The following is a 24,516-nucleotide window of genomic DNA, read 5'->3' as shown; positions in this document are numbered from 1 at the left end:
ATGTGGCTTTCATAATTTTCCTTCTTTTTCTCCCCAATAACCCTATTTAATGGGATTTTCATAATTTTATCCTAGAATTTGATAATAAAGAGGAACATTTTCTGAACAAGCAACCACAATAAATGGAGATATAATATAGACCCAACAATCTGCTTGCGTGTATAGCCATGATATCATGAATTGATTGGTTAAGGTTCATTGGCCAACAGAATATGATATGGACTTTCCCTTGGAGGGATTTATCCAAAGAGGTTTAGAATTTAGGAGTTCCATATGGACACTCACTTGAGGTATAACTAATTTGAGTGGTCCTAGTGTACTGAGTACACATAGAGCATTTATGTTTGTATAGGTTCATTGGCCAAAATATTATGGCATGGGCTTCCATTTGGGGAATTATCCTAAAAAGGTCAAACTCTTGGAAGTCCACGTGGAACTTGTTTGAGTGATGACTCATCAAGTGGTCCTAGTGCACCGGGTGCACGAATTAATTATCTTTAGGTTGCCTTAATGTATATATAAGGTTATACTATGCCATGTGTATTCTAACCTTTCTTGCAGGGAAGTGAACTTAAGGGTAGAGGAATCTCCAAGAACCCTTAGTTTACTAAGATTTTTATCTCACTCTAGTTAGAGCTATGTGATTTTAGGTCCTCGAGGAGGAGTAAGCAGCACTTTAAAGGGAAAGGAGCATGTATAGTTCTCTTAAAGATTGCATATGCTTGACATGCTTATTTTGGGAGCCTATGTATTTGGAAAACCATTTTGAGAAAAGGAATTTCATTTTGACAAAGAGTCGTTAATATGTTATGCATTTCTTTTGGTTCAAGCATGTATTTTTGGTTTGTAATTCAAGTGAATTGAAGCATGTATATATGCTGTCAATTATGTCAAAATGTTATGTTTCGAAATTAAGTATTGAGCTAAGTTGATGACATGATGGATAATGTGGATGTTTCCTGTAACCCCCACCTGTATACTCGATTTGTTATCATGTCATCGTATTAAGCTACGCTTAATTGAAATTGCGGAATAACTTTTTCTTTTCAATTATGACGTCATTAACATTAACCAAGTGGATTACTTAGTTCTCTTTCAAAACATTGTCTGTATGTAATTGCAATTAAACAGCTATATATACTGAATAACCTCATGATATAAAATAAGTGAGTATCTAAGTCACAGATCTACAACACGTAGTCCGGACAATATCCTGATACATTAAAAAATCATATCTAAAACAGCAAAGTCAACACAAAGTGGCATGAACAATCCCCATGCTCACCAAATAAGGCAACAAAGCCCAACAGAGTACCAACTCAAACAACAGCATAAGGATAACAGGCTAAAACAGTAACCCATAAATATAAGTTAGAAACATAAACAGCAGTCAACTAAGCTCTGGCCTCCTGCCGCCCGAGGCATCTGCCCCCAAGTTACCTGAACCTGAAATATGTGCCCCAAACGTGGGGTGAGATCTCTAAACAGAAATCTCAGTAAAGTAAGGGGTCCTCAAGGATTTCTTCATCCCAAGCTCACTTACATGTGCAATATAAGTTCTAAAAACAATATACACTACCAGTTCCAAAATCAGTGCAATGCAGCAGATAATCATGTCATGTGTGTCAATACTATTCCACTGGCCAGAGAAATGCAGGATTTATATACGTCTATTACCCACATTAGTGCAAGACGCCACTTGCACCCACCCGCAGGATCACCATATTGTATGACGCCACATACTCAGGCTTACCGTCTAAGTAGAACAACACATACATATTATAAGCAATTGCACATAAAGCTCAACAACATTTCAAATATCAAAGCATGTAACACATCATGCATATAAACCATTCCTCCATGGGGTATGGTGGAACCACACAATGGCTAAACCGATGACACGAAAGCTTACCTTGGAAACTAACTATCCAAGCCAAGAGTCCATACAAGCTCAAGGCCCACAAACAACAAAATCACAATCTGTTTATACAATAATTAATCATCAATAATCATTGCTCAAGATTCCATTAAGTGATTTAGGCTTTCTAACTCATTTTAAGTCATTACATGTTGTTTCTGCAGGAGGTATTCAGATACTCCTCGATGAGTATTCGAATACTCCTTGTCTTCAGAAAGTATCCAAATACTTTCACTTAAGTATTCGAATACCACAGGGTATCCGAATACTTTTTCCCCCAGTATTCGAATACCACAAGGTATCCGAATACCAATACCCAAGTATTCGAATACTACCCAGTATTCGAATACTTATTCAAGGTATCCGAATACTTTTCTTCCCAGAAAAGTATCCTAATACTCCTGCAAGGAGTATTCGACTACCAGAGGACAAGTATTCGAATACTACCCGAAAAGTATTTGAATACTTATCCAACAGAATGCAGAAATTCGAACAGACATCTGCATAATCCAATTTTTAAGGGTCCAAACGTGATTTGGAGTCTAATGACTCCATAAACAGATGTTCATTAACATGTTATGAACTTAGAAACTCAGTCCTTTACTCAAATGATCCAAGTTTTACTTTTTAACCGATTAAGCAAGCTTAAACTATCAAAATGACAAAGAGGTGATCATGGTATACCTCATGCTCCAAAAACTTCGAAAATGGCATTGACTTGGAGCCTCGAATACAGCTCCAAGGTACTGACTCTAAGGAACCACGAAAATGTACTACAAGGTTGGACCTTTACACTCAAAGGTGGCTCCTTGAAGCTCAAAATGACAAGAACAAGGCTCCACTCACCCAAACTCAGAATTACAGCCCTTAAAATCCCCAAACCAGAGACCAACAATTCAAAAATAAGCTCACCAACCCAACACAATGGCACCAACTCAGTGTTTACAACCACAATGAGGAAGACTCACAACAAAGGTGGTTTCTTGGTCCCTTTTCATGAGCAAAGGCCAAGGCTTTCAAGAGGAGAAGAGAAAATAGCTTGAGAGAATCAGCCACCAAAACTCACGTAGACACAAAATATGGCCTAGGGTTTTGGGCCCAATTCCTATTTATAGTCTCATTAACTTTAACTACACTCTATTAACAATAATAGCTACGCTTAGCATTTTAATCTCAAACTTTGGAATCTGAACCTACTCATTTTTCTAAGATTTATCATATTTTTATTTTATTTTTTGCAGCACCTTTCTGGTACGCGCTTTTACTTAACCAGTATCAGTTCTGACATCAGTTCTCATTATTTCGACTTGAAACTTGAAATCACAGTCCTATATATTATTCTAGGAATATTCATGCATTTATTATAATTTTCTGGGATACTTCATCGGTACGCACTTATACCGTGGAGCAGAACTGCTATCTGCACTTTTCGTCAGAAAAGCGATTTTCAACATTATTAATCACTTACCATAATTATTTAAGCATTCTCATAATTATTAAGGTCAATTATGGAATTATATCAATTATCTAATATTATTTAATTAAATTCCTTAATTAACGACGCAGATTCTTACATTTTCTTTTGAATAAGAAACTCTTTGTTAAATGCTAATATATTGATAAGTGTATCATTGTGTAAGAAATGTATTTTGTCATGAAATGACTCATGAGAAGTTACAGTATGATGTTCAAGTTGAATTTTGAATTAAGTATGTATGGATATAATGTAAGGGCTTTGAGGACTAAGTCAAGAATCCATGGATGGATATTTTAATAAGTAGTATAAATTCAAGGATTAAATAGATGTACACAAGTGCGTATTGATATAATTGTGCATTAGGTTCTTTTTGGACATTTGTATGGCAAAATAATAAAACTCAGACTCCTAACCCAAAGCTTGGAATGCTATTTTTAGCCAGTCATGAAATATTCTGATATTTCATGTTATATATCCGGATATTCCTCAACGAAAATCTGGATATTTGGGCAGGGCAACAATGATCTTAACGTAGTAAAATTGACATATTTTGAGATAGAGTGGTCCAAATTGAATAAAACTTGAACCTGTGCAAAACTAACTTAAATTTCTTCAATTTTGGAAAGTCTTATGAATTATGGATAAGGGACCCATTCCAAGTTTTTAATTTGAAGTTGCTACCCTAATTTTGAAAATCCAGTTTGAAGCGGTTGGTTTGCGATATGTATAACTTGAAATGTAAAAATCCAATTGAAGCAAATAATATATTATTAGAAATATTAAAGAGTCTAGTTTGACATATAAAAAAAAAATCTAGAAACTTTGGAGCTCCCACGAGTTCCCAATAATTTTGTGAAACAGGCTGAATTGACCGTAGAGGCCAATATAGGACAATTGTCTTGTGAATTACTTAACTTAGGCTATACTTGGCCACATAACCCATATGGCTTTATGGAAAACTTGAGGTGTCTAGCTCATCATATTAAATAATTATAATTTTGCATAAAGCCACGAATTCTCAATTTTAGAAATAGTCAAGGCTGTTCAGGGATCAGTTTTGCTCTTATTTATCTATATAAATGGGTCTATGATTATGGAGTTACTTAATTTGGTTATTGGTTTGTGTTTTTTTATCCAACCAAATATGTATATCATTAAAATATTTTGTTTTCTTTAATTATAATTTATTAGGTAAACAAGGAGAATATTAGAAAATCAGTCTTAAACTAATTGAAAAAGTTGTGCTTATCAGGTGTCAAGCACAGTAATATTGTAATTTTTCTCAACTTCTCATGCAAAATGTTATCGTCTTCATTTTCTCTCTTTAATTGAACTTCCATATTTGAATTTTTGTTAAATTAACGAAAGATAATGTTATAAATGTTGTAAAAGATTAAGTATAATTAATTTGGTTATTGGTTTGTGTTTTTTACACAACCAAATATGTATATCATTAAAATATTTCGTTTTCCTTAATTATAATTTAATTTATGGGTTCATTTTTTTTATGGTCAACATAGATAAGTTATCTACATTGAGCCCAAAACGACGTCGTTTTGAAGCGAAAATCAAAGTATTTTTGTAATTATAATTTATTTCAGGGTTATAATAGTCTTTTTCATTATAATTTTTAAATTTTTCAACTCAAAACGACGTCGTTTTGGAAGCGAATGTAGATAACTTATCTACTTTCACTGTAGAAATATTACAGCCATAATTTATTAAGTAAACAAGGAGAATATTAGAAAATCAGTCTTAAACTAATTGAAAAATTGTGAATCCAGTTTCATATTACCCTAAATTTAATGTAACTTTTAAATCCCAAAAATAGGAATTCTGTGATGAAGTTTCGATTGCTACGTAAGTTTCCTTAGCTAACTTAACTTTTTAAATTTAGTAACTTCACTAATTTGGTAGTTTGGAGGAAAAACTTGTTTCTTAAAGGTAGAAACCGCTCTCGTAACTCGTAAGAGAATACTTCCAATGTTCTTGTAATGCATATTACACCCAATTTAAATAGAAATACACTCGCTCATCGAACTGCATTTATAAAGTTGCCCAGAAAATGAATGTAAATTCCTCTCCAAGTGAGGTGTAAGAACCTGCACCGTTAATTAAGAAAGTTAATTAATTAATTATGTGAAATTAGGAAATAATTCCATAATTGAGCCTAATAATTATGATGAGGCTTAAATAATTATAGTAAGTGAGTAATAATACTGAAAGTCATTTTTCTGACGAAAAGTGCAGATACTGGTTCTGCCACTAGGTATAAATGTGTACCAAAAAAGTATTCCGAAAAATTATAATAAGTGCATGAATATTCCTAGAATATTATGTAGGACTTTTAAAACAAGTTTCAAGTCAAAATAATGAGAACCGGTGCCAGAACTGATACTGGCTATGGAAAAGCGCGTACCAGAAAGGTGCTGCGAAAAATAAAATAAAAATATGAAAAATCTTAGAAAAATGAGTAGGTTCATATTCCAAAGTTAGGGATTAAAATACTAAGTGTAGCTATTAATGCTAATACTGTGTGTTTAATGACTTAAACCACTATATATACTACGTTTGGCACTAAACCCTAGGCACACCAGCTGCTACGTGACTGTTTTTGGAGGGGCTGACCAGTTGCTACTGTTCCATTGTCTTCTTCTCCATGTTTGTGTGCCTTGAGGCCATTTCTCCTTTGAATTTCCATCTAAACACCTTAGGTTTGTGTGTTATGACTTTGTGAGTGAGTGGAAGTCTTCATTTTCTGGGTTCAACCACTATTGGGGTAGGTAGAGTGGACTGACTTTGGGGAGTTGTGTGGTAGGAGCTTTGTTCTACCATTTTGAGGTCCAAAGGGTGATCTTTGAAGAGAAAGAACCAACCTTTGGCCACCATTTTCGTGGTTGAGGGAAGTCAGACCTTAGAGCTGAAGTGTGAGCTCCAAGAGCACCCATAGTTGCTGCCTTGAACCTTGGGTAAGTGTCACCACCTTTGATCATGAATTTTAATGGGTAAAAGTGGAGTTTTGCCATGTTTAATGAGTTAAACAAGTAACCAACACGTAAATGAACCTGTATATGCCTAAAAATGGATGCTTGGACGTTGGAATGGGTTAAAAACCCAACCTTTAGATTGATATCTTGCGAAAATGCAGAACCGCATCCTGTCGCGAAATATCCGGATATGTATATCCAGATATTGATATCCGGATATGATATCCGGATATGGGGTCTGTGAGATCCGGATATGGATATCCGGATATGGGGATCTGAATATCCGGATATGGATATCCGGATATTGGCAGAGAGAAATCCGCATATGCCCCCGACAAATATCCGGATATTCTGGGTTTTCATGAACAGTGAAAGTACTGTTCATACAGAACTGAGTTATGGGTTTGTGGACCCTTTGTTGATGAAGCTGAACTTCTGTAATAATTAACTAAGTCAGAATCTAAGTGATTAAGGGCTTGTGGCTTTGTGAGAAGCCTTAAGACATAAAACGTAAAAGAGAAGCATTGTCTTTATGTATAAGCTTATGTGCTATGATTATTGATGATGAATTATTGTACAAACAGATTGTAATTGTGCTGTTTGTGGGCCTTGAGCGGTGTGTGGACTCTTGGCTTGGATTGTTAGCTTGCAAGGTAAGCTTTCGTGTCCTCGTTTTAGCCACTGTTGGTTCCACCATTTTCCCATGGGGAGTTGGTTGTATGCATGATGTGTTTTCATGTACTGTTTTCTTGAAATGCTAATGAGATGTTAAGTGCAATTGCTTATGATATATATGTGGTGTTACGCCTACGGGAGGCCAAGGGACGGTCCTGTGGCGGGTACAACGAATGGCTAGTACTGTGTGGGTTTAGATGGATTCCTGCACTTCTCTGATCAGTAGAAATGTTATAACACACATGACATGATTATATGCTGCATTGCACTATTTTGAGAACTTATACTGTTAAACTGCCTTTTGAACTTATATTGCACATGTAAGTGAGCTTGAGGTGGAAGATCCTTGAGGACCCCTTGTCTTACTGGGATTTCTTTTTAGAGATCTCACTCCACGTTTGGAGTACATTTTCAGGTTCAGGTAACTCGGGGGTTTAGACCTCGGACGGCACGAGGTCGAAGCTAAGTTAGATTATGATGTTACCATGTTACCATTGCTGTATGCTGACATGACTGATTATTGGATGCTGTTATACTTTCTGTCATTTATGATTATTGAGTTGAGACTGTTGTTGGGCTTGTGCCTTATTTGGTGAGCATGGGGTTTGTCCATGCCACTTTGACTTCCGTCTTGTTTAAGTTTATCTGTGTTGTATAAACTATCAGGTGTTCCGGTCTACGTGTTGTAGTACCGTGACTAGAGACATACTTTTGTTATTTATTTAATGAGGTATTTCAGTTAGATGTCTTTGCAATATATATACATGCGATGTTTTTATGAAAATGATTAAGTAATCAATATGGTAATGATAATGACGTCATAATTGAAAAGAAAAAGATATTTCGCATTTTTAAATTAACTGTGGCTTAATACGATGACATCTTAACAAACTGGGTTAACACATGGTGTTACATGAGGTCCTTGGATGATTTTGAGGAAGTAGTATAAAGTACATTATAGATGGTATATCAGCATTTTTTTTTCTCTCTATTCGAAACAATCTAATGATACTTTAATTATCTATAGATGGTATATTTTCGGTTTTTCATTGACGCAGCAATAAAACACTTTTCACTAATTTTTTATGTATAAAACATTTTTTGGGGTTGGGAGAAGGTGCACCTGTGGACTAAACCAGAGAAGAACGAAGAACAACGGTTAAGAAAACAGTAAGAGGTGAGAAGTTGCTGACTAAAATAGAAAATGAAGAACAACGATTAACAAAACTTTAACGAGGGTGGGAGTTTATTGAAATGTAAGTGGTGAAGGTTAATTACAATAGAATAAACCCGGAGGAGATATACTTGGAGTTAAGAAGGCACTCAATGAGGGAGCAAGAATATTACAATTTTGGTTTAATGCTTCTCATGTAATAAGAAATAAAATTATTTTTTACACATATAAAAGTGTTCAGAGTCATATGATGCAACGAGCCAACACACTTCAAAAAACTTAACGTGCTGTGTACGACACTTTCCGACATCCATCACGCATTGCAGAGACTAAATAGAACATTCAAAGGTTACTTTGCGTTTTTAGCTTAAACTATTAGATTCGCTGGATTGCAATTACTATTTTATTGAGTTTAATATAAATATTTGTGATATCTTATATTTCTTTGCGAAATTGATGGTCTTTATTTTTTTATTAAATTATTGAATATTAAATATAATATACGCTACATAAATTTAAAATATTATTTAATATCAAAACGTGTCTTAATGTGTCAAAATCTAATATTGTTTAAAATTAACGTGTCATAGTATCGTGTCGTGTCGTATCCTGTGTCGATGTTGGTGCAACATAGGTGGGGTCCATGTGAGGCTCTTTGAAGAAAAAAAGAGAGAGAAAATATGAGCCACGTACACTTTTATATGAGTGTGAGACAATATTATCTTTTTCTAATGTGTAAAAAGAAATTAACTGAAAGTGACGGATCTACTATATGCCGTTTAGAATTTATATATTATAAACTGATGGCTTCAACAAACTTAGGCAGGGTAATTTTAACTTAAAAATTTATAATTGAGTTAGAATGATTTACATGGGAGGCTAATAATAGGAGGTTGAAAATGGGAGGACCAAAGTATGCCAAGCATACGATCACTTCATGCTTTCTTTCGTTTGCATGTCTACCCACTCTAAAAGACGCTCCAAAGAGTAATCCAAATAAGAACACCGAATAACGTAAATTAGTTTTATTCAAAATTTCGTCACTAGAATCGAAAATGTAGATTATTTTATAAAAAAATAATTAATAGATGGATGGATCGATCGATATTTTTTTACCTATATACAACTGTGCTTATAAAAAATTGTAAGGAGATACATCAAGGAATGTGTCCAAATACTTAGTAAGGAGACACCTCTCAATCCTCAACTCATCGAGAAAATGACTTGCAATTTTTTTATTTTTTTTTATAAACAACATATATTCTCCTCATAAGGCAATCAACATCCATATCATGGTGGGGATAGCTCTCTCAAAAGAAATTATTTACATTCACAAAATCTTGAACCTAAGAATTTTATTTAAGCGAAATCAAATATTTACCACTTGAACCAATCCAAGATGTATCTTTCAAATCTCATACCTTCTTAGTTGTTTTCACTTTCTATCCTTTTCTTTCCTAAAATTTTCAATAGAGCATTGAACTGTTTCCTCTCGGCTATCGCTCTATTGTTTTCTAATTAATGGTTACAACTAGATCTTGGATTGAAAACTATCAAAATTAAGACGCATGACCTTTGGCTCTATGTTGATTTGATGTGAATTAAAGATTCCACCACTTTAATTAGGGATGTACTAAAAATTCAAAAGAACCACATACCAAAGGAATTTTTATTTTCAAAAGAACTGAAATATCATATTTTTAGAATCGGTTTACCGAACCACTTTATATGTAGCCAATTCTAAAAGCGAACCAGTTCGAGAACCAACTGATTTTTAAGTCTTTTTCACTACTGCAATACGGAAACGAGAGAAGGGCACCAAATTTCAAGAAGGTCAATTAAAGTGCAGATAATTAGTGAACCAGCTCCAATTGTAGCTTCATAAAAGTAATGTGTGCATCATTGCGTCTAAAGAGAAATCAATTGGCAGGGGCACAAATGTCAAATAAGCACCTCACACAAATTTAACATGTTACCACCTAAATAAATATGCACAAATGTCTTATGTCCATGTACAAAACTCAAGCAAGATGAATTTTATAATTCAGAAGGCAAAGAATAAAAATAATACCCGAGCCAATAGCCTCCCAATGTTGAATCAATGATTAAACCTATGCCCAAAGCTACACTTATAATAGAAAAATAGTTCTAACTTCTAAGAATAGAGAGTAGACATCAGTTGATGAGCCTTCCAGTCTGGAGCTTAGTGTTTTTCTTGATATAGGCCTACTAAAAAAAGGACATATAAATGGAAGTTTGTAATTTTGTATGAACACGTATTCAAGTGCACACGTTCCGAAAATATATATTGGTGCTACGGCATGAAACTTTTTTTTTTTGGAAAAACAAGAAGAAAAGAAATACAAAGAAAGAAACTAGTTAGCAACCATTCTGGGTACAAACACCCCCATCTGGTCTCTTAGCAATAAACTCCCACATTCCATCGGAGGACTATGAAGAATCTCCAAGTCCCAAGCGTTAGCAATGGAAGTTGAGGCCATCCAATCAGCTAGGGCGTCGCCTTCTCTGAAAGTGTGGGACACTTGAACCGACCAATCCTTCTGCAGCAAGGCTTTGATTCTGCTAACCAGAGGGAAAAATGGTTGATTAATGGAGAAACCATTCTTGGTAAGGTCAACTGCCACCTCTAAGTCACTCTCCACCCAAACCTTCCTGCACCCAAAATCCCAAGCGACCTAAAGCCCCGGAAGGATACCCTTCAATTCCGCGAGAAGAGCGTTACTGTTGTAAATAATAATTATTTAGTTATTATTTAGTCATTTATTTGTTGTATTGGGTCAAGTCCATTAGGTCAAAATTAGGTCAAGTATTCTCTATAAATAGAGAACCCTTTGTATAGATTATTTACAATTCAATAATATTTCAAATACCATTTTCTTTCAAGTTGGTATCAGAGCTCTCGATCCTGAGGGCTCTGCTTCCGCAATTACCGCTTCTCCTTTCCTTCTCTCGCCGCCAATCAGCTGCCACCGGAAATTTTTTCCGGGGACCTTTTTTGGACCGAGAAGACCTGTTTTCAAACCTTTTTTTCTCTGATCTATCAGTCTGTGGACCTTTTACAATCAATTGACGGCCGGATCTCTTAAGAACGACTCAAACCCACTACTGTTCATCACTGGAACAGTACTTTCTGGTGACTGTTTGGACTCCGCTCAGCCACAGAAGGGACCGCCACCTCCGGACGACCTCACGGTAAAAATCCCAGCTCCGGCGGCCGCCGCACGCGCTCCCACGCGCTGCCACACTCCCGGCGAGTGAGGCCCACTCGCAGACACCTCCACCGGCGCGTGGAGGCGCGTGACTGCTTCTTTCCAGCTCCGGTCAACAGCGTTCTGATCGTCTCTTCATCCTCTTTCTGGATCTGTGATTTTTTCTCAGACCGGACGTCGTTTGGTATTTTTTCCGTATTTTTTGGATACTTGGTGCTATTCTTTGACAAGTTTTGTGCAGTATGGCCTCTTCTCAAAGGAGTTCTTTTACCAAGTTTTCTGATGATGCATCTTCTAGAAGAGATGATCGATGGTGTTCTTATTATAAAAGAACAGGTCATATCAAAGATCTATGCTTTCGCCTACATGGAAAGCAAACTGTCTTAGAAAAGATGGCAAGGTTGCGTGGTCAAGCGCATTTTACTTCCTCTGAAATAACTCCTGCACCTAATAAGACCCAACCTGCATTTCGTCCAGATGAGTTGGAACGGCTCCAAACCATTCTTGATTCTATGAGTAAGCCATCTAATACTAGTGCTTTGACTATGACTGGTATGAGCTCCAAAACTTATTCTTTCCTTTCTTCATGTAATGATTTTAAACATTCTTGGGTTGTTGATTCTGGTGCTACTGATCATATGGCTTGTTGTGCTGACTCCTTTACTTCTTATCATTCTACCATTGGAACTCATACAATAGCCGTAGCTGATGGCTCTCATACATCAGTTACGGGTTCTGGTGACATAAACTTACAGCAGACCTTACATCTTAAGGATGTTCTTCATGTTCCTAAACTCTCCACGAATCTTCTTTCTATTCATAAAATTACAAAAGATTTGAATTGTACTGTAACCTTCTATCCTACCCATTGTGTTTTTCAGGATCTCGCGACTGGGAAGACGATTGGTAGTGCTAAAGAACAAGGTGGACTGTACTATCTGGTGTCACAATCTCCTGCAAATAAAGTAACAGATCACATCTTGATGTCTCATGGTCAATCAACTGCTGATTCTTTGATTTGGCTTCATCATAAGCACTTAGGTCATCCTCCATTTAGTTTACTCAAATCTTTATTTCCATCATTGTTTTTGTCTAAGTCTGTTGAGTCTTTTCATTGTGATGTTTGTGAATTTGCTAAGCATCATCGTGTGTCTTTTCCTTCTAGTATTACTAAGAGTGTTGAACCTTTTGATCTTATTCATTCTGATGTTTGGGGTCCCTCTAAAGTCCCTCATGCTTCTGGAAATAGATGGTTTGTTTCTTTTATTGATGATTACACTAGTGTAACTTGGGTGTACTTAATGCGTGAAAAGTCTGAGGTACCACAACTGTTCTTTCAATTTTATAAAATGATTGAGACCCAGTTTGGTAAAAAAATCAAGAGACTAAGAACAGATAATGGTACTGAATATGTTAATCACAGTTTTTTTCCAATTTATAAGAAATAACGGTATGATTCATGAACTTACTTGTGTTGACACCCCCCAACAGAATGGGGTTGCTGAAAGAAAAAATCGTCACCTTCTTGAAGTGGCTCGTGCATTAATGTTTCAGAAACATGTACCCAAATACTACTGGGGAGATGTTATTCTTACTGCAGCATTCTTGATCAACCGTTTACCCACTCGGGTACTTGACCATGTAAGTCCTATTCACTCTATGACTTCTTTTTTCCCTTCTATTCCAACTATGATGAGTCTTCCTCCACGAGTGTTTGGGTGTGTTGCTTTTGTTCATGTTCATAAACATCATCGCAGTAAGTTGGACCCTAGGGCTATTAAATGTGTTTTTCTTGGTTATGTTCCTGATAAGAGGGCTACAAGTGCTATCACCCTAGTAGTAGGAAATTTTTTGTTTCTATGGATGTTACATTTCAGGAATCTGAGTCCTTTTTCCAAGGTCCTCATCTTCAGGGGGAGAATCCTTCACCAGAAATCTCATCACCTCCCTTCTTTGAGTTTGAATCTTCAGTGTCTACTCCTTTACCTATGTCAATGTATCCTCCTCTTGGTCCTGTTCCTCCTGTGTCTGTTCCTCCTGTGTCTGATCTTCTTGTGAGTAATCCTCCTGTGACTGATTCTCATGTGATTGATACATCAAGTACACCAGAGATACGGAAGATTATGACACCTGAAAGAAGGAAACAGCCCACATTGTCTCAGCAGCAACCTCAATCGTCTGAACCACTGGTAAGTCCTGAATCTCATATTTTTGATCATGATGTTAATACTTCTGATGACTTACCCATTACTACTGATTCTGATGATTTACCCATTGCTCTTAGAAAAGGAAAAAGAGCTTGTCCCAATAAATCTTGTCCCTCATGTCCCTCTTGTACTCAATACCCTATCTCCCATTTTGTTTCCTCTGCTAATCTTTCTGTGCAGCACAAAAGCTTTATTTCAGCACTAGACTCTATTGCAATCCCAAAATCAGTACATAAAGCCTTGAAAGATAGGGATTGGGCTCAAGCCATGCAAGAGGAGATGAATGCTTTGGAGAAAAATAAAACATGGGAGGTTATTGATAGACCCAACGGAAAGAAAGCAGTAGGGTGCAGATGGTTTATGCCCTGAAATATAATTCTGATGGAACTCTTAAGAGATACAAGGCTCGATTAGTGGCCAAATGTTACACTCAAACCTATGGCATTGATTATGAAGAAACCTTTGCTCCAGTTGCAAAGATGAATACAGTGAGAATCTTGTTATCCCTTGCTGCCCATTACAATTGCGATATAAATCAATTTGATGTGAAAAATGCTTTCCTCAATGGTGAGTTAGAAGAAGAAGTCTACATGGAAATCCCGCCTGGTTTTGATTCTGTGAAAGGGGAAAATAAAGTTTGTAGATTAAAAAAGGCCTTGTATGGATTGAAGCAGCCACCTCGTGCTTGGTTTGGAAGGTTTACTAAGGATATGATGACCTTAGGATACAGACAGAGTCAAGGAGATCACACTCTTTTCTTCAAGCACTCCCAAAATGGGAAGCTTACTGTGCTCCTTGTATATGTTGAGGATATTATTATCACATGTGATGATTTTGTGGAGAGACAGATTCTGCAAACACGGCTTGCCTCTGAGTTTGAAATCAAAGACCTTGGGAAACTGAGATATTTCCTAGGGATAGAAGTAGCTCATTCAAGCAAAGGAATTTTTATCAGCCAGAGGAAATATGTTTTGGATCTTCTCAAAGAAGCAGGAAAGCTCGAGTGTAAACCCTCTAATACTCCTATTGAGCAGAATCACAAGATGGGCTATGAAGAAGAGAGTCCTCCAGTTGATAAAGGACAATATCAACGACTAGTTGGGAAATTGATATATCTGGCCCATACTAGACCAGACCTAGCTTATGTTGTTAGTGTTGTCAGTCAATTTATGCACGATCCAAAGGAAAAACACATGCAGGCAGTAGAGAGAATTCTTCAGTATCTTAAAGGTACTCCTGGTAAAGGATTGTTATTCCGACGTGATGGCAATCTATCTTTAGAAGTCTACACAGATGCTGATTATGCTGGATCTGTGACTGACCGTCGTTCTACCACTGGTTATTGCATGTTTCTTTGCAGTAACTTGGTGACATGGAGAAGTAAGAAACAAGATGTGGTTGTCAGATCAAGTGCAGAAGCTGAATTTCGAGCTATGGCTCAAGGCATTTGTGAGTTACTGTGGCTGAAAATTGTACTTGATGATCTCAAAATAAAATGTGAGGGACCTATGAAGCTGCTATGTGATAATAAGTCCACTATTTGTATAGCTCATAATCCAGTTCAACATGATCGCACTAAACATATTGAGGTCGACCGCCATTTCATCAAAGATAAACTTGATAACGGGTTGATTACCACTCCATACATTCCCACTGGACGTCAATTAGGTGATCTATTAACAAAGGGGCTTCCTTCAGACAGATTTCAAGAACTTACTAGCAAGCTGGGAATGATAAATATCTATTCCTCAGCTTGAGAGGGAGTGTTGTAAATAATAATTATTTAGTTATTATTTAGTCATTTATTTTTTGTATTGGGCCAAACCCATTAGGTCAAAATTAGGTCAAGTATTCTCTATAAATAGAGAACCCTTTGTACAGATTATTTACAATTCAATAATGTTTCAAATACCCTTTTCTTTCAAGTGTTACCATAGCCAGTGTTCTTCGCAAGCTGTCCTCTCACCCCTACAGGAGCAACTACCATCTGTGTTAACTTTAGTCCAACCAGGCTGGGGAAACTTCCAAGAAATGAAGATTTCCTTTTTGGTTGTGTGGGAGATTTTCACTGTAGCTAGCAGAGTATCTGCTATGAGTATATTGTCAACCAAGGATTTTGTGAGGAAAACGGTGTTGAGGGGGTTAGGGGCTATCCCATTGAAAATGAAGTTATTACGATCCTTCCAAATGCACCAACAAGTGGTACTGAACCATAATTTGTTGTTATCCCAAGCAGAGAAGCTGTTATTCTTGTTCAGATGTTTCTCCAGCCAGGCATCGAAAGGAAGGCTAAAGAAACTAGGTTGGAGATCAATGGGAAAAATTTTCTTCCACATTTTTTTGGCCCAAACACATTCCCTCAGAATATGTAGCCTATCTTCCAGGGGGTGACCACATCTCATGCACGAAGAGGAATCACACATTCTTCTGCGAGCCCTATGGTCATTTGTAAGGAGTTTATCATGGAAAAGGAGCCAGAGGAACAATTGGATTTTATGAGGACCAAACCAATTCTGTAACACCCCGTGTATACCCGGAATATTAACATTACATCGTATTAAGCGGTGCTTAATTAAAAATGCGGAATATTCTTTTTCTTTTCAATTATGACGTCATTATCAATTACCAGCTTGATTACTTAATCAATTTCATAAAATATCGCCTGTATGTAAATTGCAATAAGACACCTACTGAAATACCTCAATATATAGATAAAGTGTGTATCTAAATCACGGCATTACATCAAGTAATCCGGACAATATCCTGATACATTATTACAACTCCAAAAGACTCAAGACATAATCAAGATATAACAATACTAGGTGTCATGGACAATCCCCATGCTCACCAAATAAACATAGTACACAACCAGTCTCATCATAAAACTCCACAAACATAACTGAAGCTATAAGCATAAGCAACATGCAAATCCAGCATCCAATCATGGCAGCATAATACAACAGCAATCTAACTCAGCTTCGGCCTCCTGCCGCCTGAGGTCTCAACATTACCTGACCCTGAAATAAGCATTCCCCAAACGTGGGGTGAGATCTCTAAACTAGAAATCTCATTAAGACAAGGGGTCCTCAAGGATCTTCCACCCCAAGCTCACTTACATGTGCAATATAAGTTCAAAAAGCATTTATATCATTATCAGTTCCAAAACTATGTAGTGCAACAGATATCTATGGCATGTGTGTAATCACTATCTACTGGCCAGAGAAATGTAGGAATACGTCTATTCCCTACATGTAGTACAAGGAACACCGCTTGCACCTCACCCACAGCCTCACCCTCTTGTATGTTCTCCATACTCAGGCTTACCGTATAGGTGGAACACCTCCATGCATATCAACAAGGCACTAACATATAATAGCTCAACAACATTTCCAAAACATCAAAAGCATGTAACACAGCATGCACATACCATATCCCCGTGGGACATGGTGGAACCACAACATGTCTAAACCGAGGACACGAAAGCTTACCTCTAAGCTAGCTATCCAAGCCAAGAGTCCACACAAGCTCAAAGTCCAAACACAGCAGAATCACAATCTGTTTTAGACCAACAATTATATCAATATTCACATTCTAATATTTACAATGTTAAACTAGACATCTTGAGATTTCCAACGATATACTTTATGTCTCAATCGGAGTTGTATAACTCCGGTTATGATTTACGCAAGGTGACTGCTGCAAACGGAATTTCCAGCAACCAAAACGCGACTTAAAATAGACACTGCGATCAAATCACTGATCCAATGGCTACTAAATTTTACAGAGTTGTAGCCCTATGTGTTAGCTTCACATAGGTCCAAACCTCACTCAATTTAGAGCTCTGTAGCTCGAGATATCTCAATTTTACTAAACTAGGTCGTTGCTGACACAATTGCACAAAACAGGTTTCTGGTCATTTTCACAGGTGGTAATCGATTACTGCACATGGTAATCGATTACCACCAGCAAGGTAATCGATTACCACACATGGTAACCGATTACCAATCAAAAGTAATCGATTACCACGCGGGCAGAACAACATTATGCAGGTTTTTTCTGCATAATCCGAAGCCAAATTGCCACCCCATGACCCAAGGTCCGGTCTTGACCCAAAACAGAAGTTCAATACCACATTTTAGACTTAGATTAACAACCTTAAGCTTGAATGATTAAAGTTAAGTCATTTTATAACATAAACCAACCATTTTCATGAAAATTCAAAGGAAAGTTCAAGGTATACCAATGGAGGTTCAAACTCAGCCACAAGGAAGGCTCTTGGAGCTCTCCAACAAGGCTCAAAGATTCTGACTTGAACACAACAAAAATGCCAACAAAGCTTGGCCCTTTCTTCACAAAGGAAGCTCCTTGGAGCTCAAAATGCCACTACAATGGCTCAACAACCCCAACCTCCAAAGTCAGCACCAAAAGCACCCCAAAATAACCCACCAACTCAGAAACCAAGCCTCTCACACAACCCCAACACAACCACAAGGTGTTTACAAGGAAGAATCAAGAGAAAAGATGATCATTTGGTGGTTTCTCATGAAGAAATGGCGAAGACAAGCCAAAGAAGCACCAAGTCAGCAATGGAATAGTGTAAACTGATCAGCCCCCAAAGGTGTTCACGTAGGAATGAGGTTCTAGGGTTTTGTGCCCACTTAATGAGTGTATATATAGCCACTTAAGCATTTAACGCGCAGTATTAGCATAAATAGCTACGCTTATAATTTTAATCCCAAACTTTGGATTAAGAAACTACATAATTTTCTAAGATTTATCATATTTTTCTTATAATTTTCTGAGCACCTTTCCGGTACGCGCTTTTCAAAGCCAGTACCGGTTTCTAGCACCAGTTCTCATCATTTGGATTTGAAACTCGTTTTACAAGTCCTAAATATTATTCTAGTAATTATCATGCACTTATTATAATTTTCCGGGATACTTTTTCGGTACGCATTTATACCGACTAGCAGAACCGGTATCTGCACTTTTCTTCCGAAAAGCGACTTTCAGCATTCTTAATCACTTATCGTAATTATTAAAGCCTCTTAATAATTATTAGGGTCAATTATGGAATCATTTCCTAATTTTGCATAATTAATTAATTAAATACCTTAATTAACGGTGCGGGTTCTTACAAATTCCAAGCTAGGTTCCAGGGTTTAAAGGATGGTAGAGGAATGGGAGATAAGCTGAGGTATGCCAATTTGACAGAGAATTTGCCATCGTTGGAGTCCCTCCAAATCACTCTATCCTCTCCCTCACTCGCTATTGGGGGTGTAATCCCAACGATAAAGTTGAGGATCTGACTAGGAAGAAGGTGTTGGAATAGGTTCCATCTCCAACGTCCCTGAGCATCCACAAACCTATCGACCCCGTAGTTTAGGTGATCCTCGTTTATGATTCCAGTGGCAACCGCCAATAAATTTTTAACCTGAGGAACCCATCTATCCAGCCAGAATTTAGTTCTTCTCCCATCACCTGTTAATATCGTAGATCCATCAGTGATTTGGGTCCACTAGTTAAGCACACCTTCCACAGGTTGGATTTCACGGCAGTCCTGGAAGGGTTGGGGATCAGGTCATCTCCAAGGCCATATTTGTTGCGAATAACCTTCACCCAAAGGGCATCACATTTAGCCAAAATCCCAAAGCCAACTTTCATGATCAAGGCATTGTTCATAGTTCTCGATTAACGAAGGCCCATGCCACCGTACTCCTTGGGAGAGCAAAGAGTATTCCAACTAACAAGGTGGGGCTTCCTTTAGACTTCTGTGGAACCCCAAATAAAGTTCCTGGTGCATCTGTCCAGCTCCTCACACACGTTGATAGGTAGAGAAACTGACTGCATGGTATAGGAAGGAAAGGCTGCCACAATAGACTTAGCTAGTGTGATGCAGCCAGCTAACGTTAGGGAACGATGGGTCCAACTATCCAGCCTACCTTGAACGCGATCCATGATATGGGATAGGGAGGTATGAGACATTGTTTTATGATGGAGGGAAATCCCTAGGTATTTTCCTAGGTCACAAGTCAGGTTGATATTGAGACAATCACTGTTTTATGATGGAGGGAAATCCCTAGGTATTTTCTTAGGTCACAAGTCAGGTTGATATTGAGACAATCACTGTTTTATGATGGAGGGAAATCCCTAGGTATTTTCATAGGTCACAAGTCAGGTTGATATTGAGACAATCACTAATTTCCTTGGCTTTAGCGAAACAGGTGTTCTTTGAGAAGAAGACCCTAAATTTGTCTATGCTGATGTTTTGACCAGATGCATCACAGAAAACTCTAAGAACTTGGTTAATGATCTGGGCTTGCTTGATAGAGGCTTCAGCGAACAGAACTATATCATCAGCGAAGAAGAGATGTGTGAGAGGGGGGCTATCCTTCAACACAATAGGTTTCCATGCTTTGGCATGAGTGGCAACCTGGATCAAATGGGCCAACCTTTCAACACACAAGACAAAAAGATAAGGGGACATGGGATCCCCTTGACGCAGCCCTCTATAAGATTTGAACTCCTTGGTTCTCTGACCGTTCCAGAGTAGATTCATAGAGGACGAGTTGACACGTTTATCTATCAGGAAAATCAAGTTATCAGGAATCCCTATTTCCATCAAGGTGTCATGGATGAGGCTCCACTCCAATATGTCGTAGGCCTTGGCTAGGTCAAGCTTCAGTGTCATCCAACCCTTCGTCCCTCTCTTCGTCTTCATTGAGTGGATGACTTCCTGGGCTATAATGACATTGTCATTACCATTTCTGCCTGCAACGAAGCTGCACTGGTTGGGGGAGATCCATTCTGCATGTGCTGCTTGAGACGACTGGCAATCAGTTTCGTGATGATCTTGTAGGACACATTACAAAGACTGATGGGCCGCATCTGGTTAAGGTTCTCCGGGTTGTCTACTTTCGGGATCAACACAATAAGGGTTTGGTTGATCTCCTTCACTTTATCTGGATCAGAGAAGATATCGGTCATGAGAGAGCAGATAGACTTGCTAATATGGTGCCATTAGGACTGGCAGAAGACCGCCTGAAGGCTAGCTAATATCGGTGATGAGAGAGCAGATAGACTGGCCAATATGGTGCCATTGGGACTGGTAGAAGACCCCGTAGAGAAAATTGTCTTTTTAATTTCATCGTGGGTATGAGCATAACTTAGGAGAAAACGTTCTTCCATGTTAGGCTTATTGAAGGCTCCTCTGATGGGAAACTCATCAAGGTCACTATCCTCGGATGAGTACAGCTTAGAGAAATAATCCATTGTATAATCAATGATGGCTTGAGGATTAGAGAGCCAAGTCCCATCATCATTCTTGATGGTAGTGATTTTATTCCTTCTTCTATTTGTTATGGTGTTGGCATGATAATATTTGGTATTACGGTCCCCAAATTTTATCCATTCACACCGTGATCTCTGGAACCAATCAATCTATTCTTGAATCAGAATTCTCTCTAGGTCGTGCCAAAGAGATTTTAACAATAATTCAAGATTGTGGTTGTAAGTATGGTCCAAGCGGTCCTCGATACCCTTGATCCTCGCATGTAGACGATTTTTTTGACGTTGTTTGGCCTTGAAAGAATGAGTGTGCCAATCAACCACAACTTGTTGAAAACAATCTCTGGCTTCGACCCAGATCGTGGATTGGTTCCAGTACCTAGCCACAACGCCGTCAAAGCTATCATCAGTTAACCACGAGGCCAAGAACCTGAACGATTTGCTGCCATCCTGGTTTGTGGTGCTGGGGTTCCCAAGGATTATAGGGCGATGGTCAGAAGAGTAGTATGGAAGATCAACAGCTTCCTTATCAGGCCAGGTAATGTTCCACCTCTCATTCACACAAACTCTATCAAGTCTCTCCGGTAGGTTATTCGTCTTCCAAGTGAACTCGGGTCCTTTAAACCCCAAATCATTGATATAGTAGGAGTCTAAACATTGCTTGAAGTCTTCGGCACTGTTCCAGCAAAAGTCTCCACCTCATTTCTTCTCACTCGGTAGCAGCATGGCATTGAAGTCACCAAGGATCATCCAGGATTCAAAAGAAATAGTGGAAGCAATGTTGCAGAGATCATCCCTTAGCTTTTTCCTATCCAATCTGCTGGGGCTCGCATAAATGAATGTGGCCATCTCTTCCATTGTGGAAGCCTTGTATCTGACTTTAACATGCACCAGTTGGTGCTGAGAGTGAAGGATTTGGATGGAGGTGTCAACCTCATCCCAAAGAACCCAAATGCCCCCAGAAAACCCAACTGCCTCTTGCCGCTAATGGTTATTAAAACCAAGTTGCTTGATTCTAATATCAGCCTTAGCCCCACTGATTTTAGTTTCAAGGAGGACCAGTACCTTAATCCTGAACCTATACTTAAGATCAAGAATTAGGCTAGCAAAACCTTTTTTATTAACACCTCTACTATTCCAAATGCAGAAATTCATTAAAAACAATAAATACGAAAGAAGACAAAATGGATTTCGAAAAATCCACATAACCATTAACTGATTTGAGAAGTGGACCCCATCACCTCTAGGGTTCTATTCAGAAGTTGGCTATCTTGCTCAAATGACATTAACTTCATTATATTAAGGATATCTTTTTCCTTTTCAATCATGGCAGCCTTTTCTGTTGGGTCAAGTAGCATCCTCGTATCCTCTGCAGCTGTTACGGTTGGAGGCAAAACAGATCCCCCTACAAAGGGTTTTTTGTCTGTAGTACTGCTGCGTCTTGAGCCTGACACCTGAGGTGAAGCATACGGCTTTGGCGCCCTCCTAGGTTGCTTGTGTTTGACCTTAGGACCTACACCTCCCAAGGTTTCTTTGCTTTTGATGTTGTTGCTCGTAGAGGGATTCTGATGATCTGACCTGAAGTAGTGCTTTCTACTTTTTTCTCTTTTGGAGAAATAAAAAGAGACAAAGTTGCAGCCTCCAGCTGAGCTATAGGCTTGTCAGGTTGATGCTTTACCACATGTTGCACCAAATTGGCATTACCTGTGCCCTGTGATACTCTGATTCCCACCTCCTGTTTCCTAGTATGAGGGTCCTTGCTTCGATGGATGGAGTTTCTCCTCACCACCGTTGCCGGAGCTGGTTTGTCTTCCTCGACGGACAAGGATTCGGGAACAGCTTTCAGACGTCTGGATTTGGTATTTTTCTTAATCACCCTCCACTCCCCAAAAGCAATAGGCTCCTCGTCCACGTTGTGGGCATGCTGGGTATGGCTGGGATTTTGGCTTGGACCAGTTTTTGGCTTGTCCTTCGGTTGCTGCGCTTTAGCAGTAGAGTGCATACATTGGTCTTTACGATGGCCATACATACCACAATCGAAGCAGATCAAGTGTAAGCCCTCATACCCTATTTGGAAAAAATTTCCTCTTATGTTGAACTTGGAGAGGAAGCTCATTCTCATATCTACTTCCACACATATACGCGCGAAACGCACCTTCTCCGTTATCTCCCCTTCCCCTATCTCATTTTTTCTCAGAGAGCTTCTGTCGATTTTCAGCATCCTTCCAAAGAGGTTTCCGATTTTCCATAGGTGTTGTGTAGAATATAGCTCTATGGGAAGACTCGGAATCCTCAACCAGATGGCTAGCTTCCTCACCTCTTCCTTATATGGATCAAAAAGGGGTCTCCATCGTTGAACTACTAGGTAATGTTGAGTGACTACCCAAGGTCCATTTTGGAACATACTTTTTTTCTTCCTTGAATCGGATTAGCAGGTGACCAATGTTGTAAGAACCCGCACCGTTAATTAGGAATTTAATTAATTAATTATGAGATTAATGAGATAATTCCATAATTGACCCTAATAATTATGAGAAGGCTTAAATAATTATTGTAAGTGATTAAGAATGCTGAAAGTCGCTTTTCTGACCAAAAGCGCAGATATCGGTTCTGTCTCACGGTATAGATACGTACCGATGAAGTATCCCAGAAAATTATAATGAGTATGAGAATATTCCTAGATTAATATTTAGGACTAGTACGTCAAGTTTGGAGTCAAAATAATGAGAACTGATGTCAGAACTAATACCGACAGCGAGAAAAATGCATACCGAAAAAGTATTGCAAAAAAATAAAATAAAAATATGAAAATTTCTAGAAAAATATCTAGGTTAAGAATCTAAATATTTGGAGCTAAACGAAGAGCGGAACTAATTAAACTAATACTGCTAGTTTAATTTAAGTGACAATATAAATAAATAAAAAAGGATCAAAACCATTTCTTCTGTACAAAGCCATTTGTTTTGTCACTTTGTATCTCTTGTTTTGTGAACTTACACGGCCATTTGCATCGAGTTGTGTGATTTTAAATTGAAAAGTTTGAATCTTTATGTAGCAAATCGGTCACTGTGGTAGTCGGTGGATATAAAGCCTTATCTATGAATGAATTTTGGTCCATCGGTGGATATAAAGCCTTATCTATGAATGAATTTTGGTCCAACTTGTTATATATATATATATATATATAATGAAAGCATGCTCCCTGGTAATCTAAACGAAAGCTACTCGTAATGGAATAAGTTAAATGTTATGTCCCAGAAAGGATCTCTAGGTTCGAAATGAAAAAGATAATAATATCCAATTGTCTTGGAATTTTAAAATATGTATATTGATACTATGATGGTCATTGAGGCAGATCTGTGAGTGCATTGGATTCTATTTGTGGTGTGGACCCTTGTGATACCGAGTTCGAGTCAAAGGGGCATACGGGTACAGGTAAGCTTTTGTGTCCTCGGTTTAGCCATTGCGTGGTTCCACCATACCCCATGAGGAAATGGTTTATATGCATGATGTGTTTACATGCTTTGATAATTGAAAATGCTGTTGAGCTTTATGTGCAAT

The 24,516-nt window shown here is 38.1% G+C and overlaps 1 protein-coding gene and 1 pseudogene across 1 annotated transcript; both read right to left on the bottom strand.

The window, feature by feature from the left end:
- Positions 1 to 19,350, bottom strand: part of LOC133295290 (beta-amyrin synthase-like) — a 36,953-nt pseudogene extending 17,603 nt beyond the window's left edge.
- A 1,059-nt stretch (positions 19,351 to 20,409) lies between these two features.
- Positions 20,410 to 23,359, bottom strand: LOC133295288 (uncharacterized). Its single transcript, XM_061494097.1, has 7 exons — positions 22,534 to 23,359; positions 22,189 to 22,468; positions 22,021 to 22,087; positions 21,669 to 21,939; positions 21,335 to 21,572; positions 20,847 to 21,019; positions 20,410 to 20,630 (listed from the first exon to the last, which is right to left on the bottom strand). The coding sequence occupies exons 1-7, from the start codon at positions 23,357 to 23,359 to the stop codon at positions 20,410 to 20,412; spliced, it is 2,076 nt and encodes a 691-aa protein (XP_061350081.1).
- Between the last annotated feature and the right edge of the window lie 1,157 nt (positions 23,360 to 24,516).

This window comes from Gastrolobium bilobum, unplaced genomic scaffold, assembly GCF_033153095.1.
Source record: "Gastrolobium bilobum isolate Gb01-03AN ecotype WA unplaced genomic scaffold, APGP_CSIRO_Gbil_v1 utg36527, whole genome shotgun sequence".
NCBI classification, from domain to species: domain Eukaryota; kingdom Viridiplantae; phylum Streptophyta; class Magnoliopsida; order Fabales; family Fabaceae; genus Gastrolobium; species Gastrolobium bilobum.
Note: the sequence above shows the minus strand (reverse complement) of the source record. Positions and strands in the feature narration are given on the sequence as shown.